This window comes from Babylonia areolata, chromosome 9 (assembly GCF_041734735.1).
Source record: "Babylonia areolata isolate BAREFJ2019XMU chromosome 9, ASM4173473v1, whole genome shotgun sequence".
Taxonomy (NCBI): Eukaryota; Metazoa; Mollusca; class Gastropoda; order Neogastropoda; family Buccinidae; genus Babylonia; species Babylonia areolata.
The window spans coordinates 6,141,927-6,151,926 of record NC_134884.1 but is presented as its reverse complement, the minus strand read 5'-3'; the positions used below and the strand labels follow the sequence as shown (position 1 = coordinate 6,151,926).

Sequence of the window (10,000 nt, the reverse complement as noted above, 5' to 3'; positions counted from 1 at the left end):
CTGAAGCTAAAGGTTCGGTCATTCAAACACCCACTGGACATCCGAGGGTTTTGTGTAGAGGAGAAGAGAGGACTGGCCGTACTGAGTGAGTTAAACGAATATTTTCCCCGTGTTTTGCAATGGAGGCACGTGAGAAATGACATGCTGCTCGTAGTCAACCCTTCTAATCAAGAGACAGGCAAAATACTGACGCGAAATGACCCATGACATGAACCCCAACCGACACCTGTCCCAGACCGCCAAGTTTTTTTGTTTTTTTTTTTTGTTCTGCGGTTGTTTGCGTGTGGGGTGATGGCCTAGAGGTAACGCGTCCGCCTAGGAAGCGAGAGAATCTGAGCGCGCTGGTTCGAATCACGGCTCAGCCGCCGATATTTTCTCCCCCTCCACTAGACCTTGTCATTCGGATGAGACGATAAACCGAGGTCCCGTGTGCAGCATGCACTTAGCGCACGTAAAAGAACCCACGTCAACAAAAGGGTTGTTCCTGGCAAAATTCTGTAGAAAAATCCACTCAGATAGGAAAAACAAATAAAACTGCACGCAGGAAAAAATACAAAAAAAGGGGTGGCGCTGTAGTGTAGCGACGCGCTCTCCCTGTGGAGAGCAGCCCGAATTTCACACCGAGAAATCTGTTGTGATAAAAAGAAATACAAAATACAAAGCAGAAAGAGCAAGATGGCGGCACGTTAGTGACTGAATCCGCATGAAGACTGAGAAATGATAACATTCAAAATAAGAGTCGAAAGCCAACTGAAAATGGCTTACGACTTCTACTAATGGTAACACTGTTTCATCCATGCACAAAATTTGCCGGTAAAACAGGTGCCTGAAGTTAGGATCGCTGAAATCGGAACTTCACCCAGCCATCACGTCAGTGAGTTCGTATCCACTGTATCTACGGCTCAGCACAGGAAGGCGGGGCCCAATCCTCTCCTTCCGCCGCTTCAACCTTCCCCAGTGGAAGTCAGGTGACCCATTCACGCCTGGGTGGAGTGAGGAAATTCTGGGTAAAGTGCCTTTCCCCAAGGGCACAGCACCATGCCGAAACGGGGCCTCGAACCCTGATCACTGGTGAACAACACTGGACCAGCCAGGAGCCAGATGCATTGCTTAGACGGAAGAGCCTAGCATGGTCGTAACCCGCTACTAACTGTGTGTAGTATGGAACTGACCAGTGGCGTAGTTCGGTCAACGTAGGCATTTAACTCTCTCCATACGAACGGCGAAAGAGAAGACGTTAACAGCGTTTCACCCCAATTACCACCATCAAAATATTGCAAGCGGAAGGCTCTTATGCTGAAGAGGTGAATGTTGACAAAGAATACCACAATTCTGACGACGGAAGCTAAAGGTTGGGTCATTCAGACACCCACTGGACATCCGAGGGGTCTGTGTAGAGGAGAAGAGAGGACTGGTCGTACTGAGTGAGTTAAATTTTAGTCACGTGTAACTGTCAAATGGGTCAGGTCAGGGGCATAGCCCTTGCTACTGGTACCATGTAACCCAGTACTACCTGCCGCATGTAAAGTCTCCCAACGACGGACCAGGCGGAGGAGGAAACCTTTCCCAACGACTGTGAAGGCGGAAGAGGATGACCAAAGGGCAGGGAAAGCTCTTATCCTTGGCTGGAAGTCCTCCTAGGAGACGGAGCTCCGAAGAAAAAACCTGCACCTGCAGAGGCCGTCCTACACGTGGCAGTATCTACACCTGTGGGACTGTGAGCGTCGGTAGGCGAGAGAGTGGGGAAGGGACTGCACAACTCCTCCTCACTAAAAAAAAAAAGTCACCTGTGCTGGTCAGGCCGTTTGAAAACAAGAGAACGCTGGCCATTAAGGAGAAGCGTGAGCAAAGGAAGTAGGGCTCAACTTCAGGAGACATTTTCCCTTGCAACACCTGTGGGAAGTGCTGCGCATCCAGAATCGACCTCTTCTCCCATATGAGGACACACACCGACAGATAAGCCTGCCTGCCTTCATCCGTCGGACCGACGGGAGAATCCATCATCAACTGTCAAAAAGTTAGAACCAATGGAGCCAGTTGCATTGCTCGGACGGAAGAGCCTAGTATGGTCGTAACCCGCCATTTACTGTGAGTAGCATGGAAATGACCAACGGCGTAGTTCGGTCAACGCAGGCATTTAGTCACGTGTAACTGTTAAAAAGTTAGAACCAAGCAATGCAACTGGCTCCTGCAGGAGTTTAACGCCTGAATGATTCTACCACAGCGCCTATCAAGGTTCTACCACGCACCATGTTTTAATGTACTGACCTAAACGTGCTGTACATTACATGGGAGAGTAGCGAAAGGTAATGCTGCGATTGGCTACTTGTCGTTGCAGATCAGAACTTACGCATGAAGAAAAATAAGGAATTGTTTTCGAAATGCTGCAGTCGCCTGTAAACTCATCCCTGTTAATAAAATCATGAACTAATCAGGTTGCAAACAAAACGATCCGAAAGCAAATATTGTTCACCATTATTTTGGTTTTCAGGCGAAGATTGTCTGTGGAGTTTCGGTGTTGAGAAAGAAATGTCTGTACTTTGCCTGTGTTGAGAGATAGAAATGTGTGTCTTTTCCTGTGGTGAGATAGAAATGTCAGTGTTTTTCTGTGTAAAGATAGAAATGTCAGTGTTTTTCTGTGTAAAGATAGAAATGTCGGTGTTTTTCTGTGTAAAGATAGAAATGTCTCGAATGTCTCCATGTTAAGGCAGAAATGTCTGTGGTTTTTCTGCGTGTATATAGAAATGGTCTGTACTTTTCCTGTGTTTTGAGATAGAAATGTCTGTGGTTTTTTCGGCGTGAAGATAGAGATGTCTCAAGTGTCTCTGTGCTTAGATATTAAATAAAAAGTGTGCGGTGGAGGGGGTCTCTGTGTGTTGAAATGTCTGTTTTTTCTGTGTTTCTGTGGTTTTATGTGTTGAAATAGAATTATCTGTAGTTTTCTGTGTCAAGATGCGAACGTCTGGGGATTCTGTGTTTTGATAGAAATGTCTGTGTTTCTTTTTTTGTGTGTCTAGATAGAAGTGTTTGCGATTTTTATGTGTTGAGATAGGAATGTCTGTGCGTTTGTGTGCCGGTTTAGATTAAAACAAAATATAATCAAAGTATAAAAAAAAAAGAAATGTCAGGAGTTTTCCTGTGTTTAGACAGAAATGCCTGTGCTCCTCTGAGTTCGGATTGTCTCTTGGCTAATCATATCGATTCAACATAGGAAAAACAACATTTGGCTCGCTTCAGAGTCCGCATCTGAAAACATTCAACGAGCGAACGAGTTAGAATATCTCTGGAATAATACCATCAGTCTGAAATGAAAGCGATACCGTTGATGTCCTGAATTCTTGAATTAGTAATGGGGTAACAAAACATAAAGACGGAGTACATTACGAGAGAACACAGCAACAAGCATAATATTGATGATAGGCGAACATTGAATCAGACGCTCTCTTCGGGATGATGTTTTTTGCTGCATTTGCAAAAAAACTTGCAGCATGCAACAAAGTCCATTTTCACTCACCGACAAAAAAAAAAAAAAAAGGAAAAAGAATGGAAAGAGAAGACGTCATATTAATATTAATGCTGATATTTTGTTTGTTTGTTTTTTTCACACAAAAGAGAGATCTACACGTTAGAAAAAAAAAAAAAAAAAAAGAAGGAGGGAGTTCATTTTCCTAAATTTAGAACAAGAGCACCACAAGTAAGATTAGTCTACATACAACACACAAAGTTCAGGGGGGGTTCTTATGTCATGCTCATCACAGGATACCTGCAATGTTGATAATGTAGTACACACACAATGATAACAATGCTGATGGTGGTGAATTCCGTATCACCATGTCTGATATGAACTCCGTAATTAAAAAAAAAACAAATAAACAACAACAACAACAAAACAAAGAAAAAAAGCCAATAAGCGAAACATGTATCTGTTTCTTATAATCATATTCGAAAACGTGGACATATACAACCAATAATGTTAACATCAAGACATAAAAATACTGTTAGATAGATAGGTCTTTGTCCCAAAATACTGGAATAACGCTCTCACAAAAAAAAAGGAAGAAAAAAAAGAAAGAAGAAATATGATAAAATGAAAAGGACGATGACCCAAACACCACCATCTCTACTTTCAGTTTCAGTTCAGTTTCAAGGTGATCCATAGGCGCTACACCTACACCACATCTGCTTGAAAAAAAGGGGGGTGGGGGGGGGGTATGATCATCAATATAAACAAAACAGTCTCAAAGTCTGTGGCCTTTCATGCCCTGCTCTCATGGTGACTCAGTTGTTATCGTCATCAATATAAACAAAACAGTCTCAAAGTCTGTGGCCTTTCATGCCCTGCTCTCATGGTGACTCAGTTTCGATACCCCTCCACTTCTGTTCTTGGGGTGAGTCCTGTCAATGTCTTCAGTGTCGGCAGATTCATGGGGGGGGGGGGGGGGGGGGGGGGGGGCTGTTGTTTGAGGGACGTGGTGGCGGTCTCCACTCTGGGAGGGACGCTCACTCAGTCTGGCTCCGCGACAAAGCCATTATTGTCGTTAGTAGGGGGCTTAGTAGGTGGTGTCCTAAGAACGTTAAAACAGAACAGTCACCACTGAACACCACCGAAGTGACTCAGCAGCAGCAGTGCAGGGTCTCCTTTGGTGTGTGGGAGTAATGCCCCTGAAACGGTGCAGAGGATGGAGCAGCGAGAAAAGAAGAAGAAGAAGAAAAAAAAAGCAAATCCTTGACTTACGCATTGATCAAACGTGCTAGCCAGGCCTTTCAGAGCCAACAACTGCTCTTCAAAAATAAAAGACAACTAATTGAGTAAGTAAATAATTCAAACCATTCAAATAAAGAAGACAATAAGTACATAAATCAAAAGGAAATTAAAAATCAAACAAACCCTAATCAAATTCCAGTTAACCTATGCAGGCCTCACCTCTCGTCATATGACTGGCAGTTGGGTGGTATGGTTTAGTAATTCAGTATCATTTTAAGGTCCCTCCTAGACTTTGATTTACCATGTACACACACGACATGACGAAGAATAAAACTGGTGACATGGATTATGAGTCAGTGTAGAAATTAGATTTAAAGAAAAGTCCGTTCATATTTCCAGGGGGGAAAAAAACGAGAGAAAAGAAAACACACACACCAAGAAAAACCAATAACAAAACAACATAGCATATTCTTGATGTCTGAGGGAACCATATTTCAAAGAACAAACTTTCTTTTTAAACAATACAGCAAAATAACCGAAATCAAAGGGTATTCTTCATGCTTGAGTGAACAGGTACCAAAGAATACAGTTTCTGTAGACCAATACAGCAAAATAACCAGAATCAAACGATACTCTTCGTGTTTTGAGTGAACAGACGTCAAAGAACAATGTTTTCTGTTATAGACAATACGGCAGAATAATGATTATGTACACGGTATAGGAGTGACAAATGATTGCTTGTGATAAACAAAAAAAGGTGTGGCATTCTTTCCATTGTCCTGCGGCTGTGTTCGACAGTGGGAATACACATGTCTTGTCACTGTCACTGTAATTATCACTGTCATCGTCACCATCGATGTCGCTGTCACTATCACTGTCATTGTCTGTGTCATTGTCTACGTCATGGTCGTTATCATCGTCGTTGTCACTATCAGTGTCACCCACATGTCACTGTCATTGTTACAATCAGTGCTACACACTGTCACTGTCATTGTCACAGTCAGTGCCACACTCATGTCACGGTCATTGTCAGTGCCACAGTCATGTCACTGACATTGTTACTGTCAGTGCCACACTCGTGCCACTGTCATTGTCACTGTCAGTGCCACACTCATGTCACTGTCAATGCCACACTCATGCCACTGTCACTGCAACACTCATGTCACTGTCATTGTTACTGTCAGCGCCACACTCATGTCACTGTCATTGTCACTGTCAGTGCCACACTCATGTCACTGTCACTGCAACATTCATGTCACTGTCATTGTTACTGTCAGTGCCATACTCATGTCACTGGCAGTCACACACTCATGTCACTGTCAGTCACACACACATGCCACTGTCATTGTCACTGCCACACTCATGTCACTGTCAGTCACACACACATGTCACTGTCATTGTCAGTGCCACACGGTGCACTAGCACGCCAAGATCTCCGACATGGCCACCAGTCACGAATACCCGTTTTTCTTCTCCTTTACTTTATCTCCCCCCCCCCACGCCCCCCCCCTCCCCCACGACAAATCACCACACCTCCACCCCCAAACTTGATCTGTCTGTTCCAGACTGATGCTGAAAATGTTCATAAAGCACAACAATCATAGCTGTCGAGCTCTTGGTCAATGGATGCTCTCCAAGTGAAAGTGGAGTTCAAAATGTCCATAAAGCACAGGGGTCATTGATTACCTCCGAGCCCTTGGTAAAATGTTTTCCAATGAGTGCAAGAAACAAAACAAAACAAAAGAAAACAAAATCGTGAGTGTTTGTACTTGCAGTGTTGTGCTGCTTCCTGTTGAAAAGTCTTCTTCCTACATTTCTTCTTCTTCTTCTTCTCGCTTTTTAAATGCGAATATTCGTTGAACGTGGAGGAGAACATACACAACCTATTCTTGGATTTGTGTATCTATGTACTGTTGCGTCCGAGCGCGCGCCCGCGTGTGTTTTCAACGAAGCGCAGACTGTGTTATCATATGTTACACCACACAAGTTCATCTCAAGTTTTCAGTTTCAAATCCACACACACACACAGAAAGAAAACATCTGTTGTTTTTTTTCTTGAGTCGTTGCAACAGAATAGGGAAGCCTATTCCCACGTAAACGTAACGAAGAAAAGTCTTGCTCCATCGTTAAAAGTTTTCCATGTTCAACGAACGTTCAGTTCGTGGATTCTTCGCGGATCGCGGGGAAAATAAAAAGTAAAACCGACACAAAACGCTTTCCTCGCTTATTGTGGTCTACAAATCACCAGTGTGTATCACGGGGAGGGGGTGGACATTAGAAACAAATTCCTCCTCGTTCATTTTTGGTCTTCAATCACCAGTGTATGTGTATGACAGGGGAATATCAAACACAATCCATCCACCTCGTTGATTCTGGTCTACACCCAACAGTGTGTGTGTGTGTGTGTGTGTGTGTGTGTGTGTGTGTGACAGGGGGGGGGGGGGGGGGGGGGGGGGGGGGGGGGGGGCATTAGAACAAAATTCCTCCTTGTTCATTTCTGGTCTACAACCACTTAGCGAGTGCGACGGGGACAGTTAAACAAACTGCCCCCACCCACTCCCCAACCCCACTTCCATTTACTCACACCCGGACATCCCCGAACACAACCACCACTGCCGCCAACATCCACACCGCCTGCAAACGCCCACGGCTCCACGCCACCGCTGCCGACACCCCGAAATCTCCACCACCACCACTACCACCACCACCACCACCACCACTGCCTCCTTCCACCTTCTTCAGCGAGGTCAAGGCCAGCGCGTGCCCGACCTTGCTCTCCGGCAGTGAGTTGATGCTCATGTCGAGGTCGTGAGCGTCGCACTTGACGAGGGGCGCCTGGAAGGCGGAGGGTGGAGGGTGGTGGTAGTCCCTGACGGGTCGGTCCGTGGACCTCTGTCCCACGTAGAGCAGCAGCTTGCGGTGCACGGCCTCCATGCGCAGGAGGTCCTGCTCCAGGCTGGGCAGGCGGATGCCCAGGGTGACGCAGCCCGAGGTGTTGGTCACGTCCTGCTCCAGGTCCCGCTGCCAGCGCCCGGCCTGCCCGCACCCGCTGCCCTGTGACACAGAGAGAGAGAGAGAGAGAGAGAGAGAGAGAGAGAGAGAGAGAGAGAGAGAGAGAGAGAGAGAGAGAGAGACAGAGAGAGAGAGAGAGAGAGAGAGAGAGAGAGAGAGAGAGAGACATGCGCGTGCAGTCAGTTTCGATTTCTTAAGAAAAACAGAGCATGCATCACGGCACACACACACACACACACACACACACACACACACACACACACACACACACACACACACACACACACACACACACACACGCAAACACAGATACACGCACACACAAGGAGACCCCACCCCCACACAACAACAACAAGGAGAAGAACATCAACAACAACAACAACACACACACACACACACACAAGGAGACTCCCCCACTCCCCCACCCCATCCCACCTCCAACAACAACAACAAGAAGGAGAAGAAGAAGAGGAAAACCAAGAACAACACACACACACACACACACACACACACACACACATACGTGATAGCGATTCAGCGTCTCCACCGTGTCAGCGTCACGCGCCGTGACCTTGAGGCGGGTCGTCTTGAAGCTGTAGGCCTTTGACCCCCGGATGACCTTGGACTCCTGACCCCCGGCGTAGCTGCCCTTTGCCCTGAGGGTGAAGGACGGCAGGCGACAGAGGGCGTCGTGGTAGTAGTCATAGCGACCCTCCCAGGAGTGTCCGTCCGGAAGGAAGTGGAGCCATCTGCAGGGTGAGGAACAACGTCATGTTGGAGTCAGAACCACTGGAGCCACAGAACCAACAATCTGTGTCTTCTATTGTCAGTTAAGCCTTAACGAGGTTTAGAAGTTGCTTTTGTGTCAACATGGTGTGTTTGTGAACTGTTACATCTGTGTCAACATTGTGTGTTTGTTATGAAATGTTACATTCGTGTGAACATGGTGCGTTTGTGAAATGTTGCATTTGTGTCAACATGGTGTGTTTGTAATGAAATTAATGTTACATTTGTATAAAAAAAACCCAAAAAAAACCCACAAAAAACCCCACAAAAAACCGAGGTTTAGAAGACACGTATGCGCAGTACGCAGTCTCTCACACACGCTCGCACATACAAACTCTCTCCCCCCCTCCTCCACACACACACACACACACACACACACACACGCACACACACACAGAGAGAGACACGCACACGCTTATGCGTGCGTGTCTGATATACCTTGGTATGGTTTAATTGATATTAAAACTGATTCTGATTCTCTCTCTCTCACACACACACACACACACACACACACACACACACACACACACACACACACACACACACACACGAACACACACGAAATTAGAGTGGATTTTTTTTCATTACAAAATTGCGCCAGGGACACAACGCTCTTGTTGCCGTGGGCTCTTTTACGTGCAATGCTAGCAGACACACAGGGGGAACGTGGGTTTACCTGGTGAGGAACTGTCCGTATTGACGTGACTCACAGCGCGTGCTAACCCACTCGCCCTCCAGCGAGAGTAGCGTCCCTTGGTGGACTCCGAGGCGGGGTGGGTTGAGGGCGTCAGAGTTACTGACCCTGGAGCAGACGCCGCACAGAGACATCTGGGGAACAAAGGACAAAGAGATCGTGGAAAGTAAGGATGAAAAAGAAGAAGAAGAAGAAGAAGAAAAGAAAGAAAGAACAGAGCGCAAAAAAGGAGAAGAAACAAGAGAGGCAAGGCCTTCAAGACTCACTTGTGATAAATTAAGTCCCCTAGCATTAATTACAGAGTAATTTCCCTTTTTTCCTAACTGCACCAAAAACGTTTGCAAAATAAATAAAACTTCCATGCTTAGCAAAAGAAGTTCCTGCTTGAACAAAAAATGATAATAATGACTGCTCTTGTTGTTGGGTCAGAATATCATATCAAAGTGCCAAGTTTAGAGAATACAAAAAATATAAATATAACAGTAAATGCAGTTTGCATATAATTAGGCTTCTTTTTTTAATTTTTTGTGTGTGCCCATCCCAGAGGTGAAATATTGTTTTAAACAAGATGACTGGAAAGAACTGAATTTTTTCTATTTTTATGCCAAATTTGCAGAGAAAATGTCAATGTTAAAGTTTACCACGGATACACACACACACACACACACACACACACACACACACACAACCGAACGCCGAGTTAAAACATAGACTCACTTTGTTTACACAAGTGAGTCAAAAAGAAGAGAAAAACCGACGATTATATTACACGCATACAGTTATTTAGTATCTTCTCGAAAACA

The 10,000-nt window shown here is 45.4% G+C and overlaps 1 protein-coding gene across 1 annotated transcript in view; it reads right to left on the bottom strand.

The window, feature by feature from the left end:
- Positions 1-7,285: 7,285 nt before the first annotated feature.
- The window catches only part of LOC143285934 (protein APCDD1-like), a 180,613-nt gene continuing 177,898 nt past the window's right edge, over positions 7,286-10,000 (bottom strand). Inside the window, exons 5-7 of the mRNA XM_076593387.1 lie at positions 9,180-9,331; positions 8,241-8,466; positions 7,286-7,759 (exon numbers count right to left, since the gene is read on the bottom strand). Coding sequence (XP_076449502.1) covers positions 7,286-7,759; positions 8,241-8,466; positions 9,180-9,331 — 852 coding nt within the window. The remainder of the gene's footprint in view (positions 7,760-8,240; positions 8,467-9,179; positions 9,332-10,000) is intronic.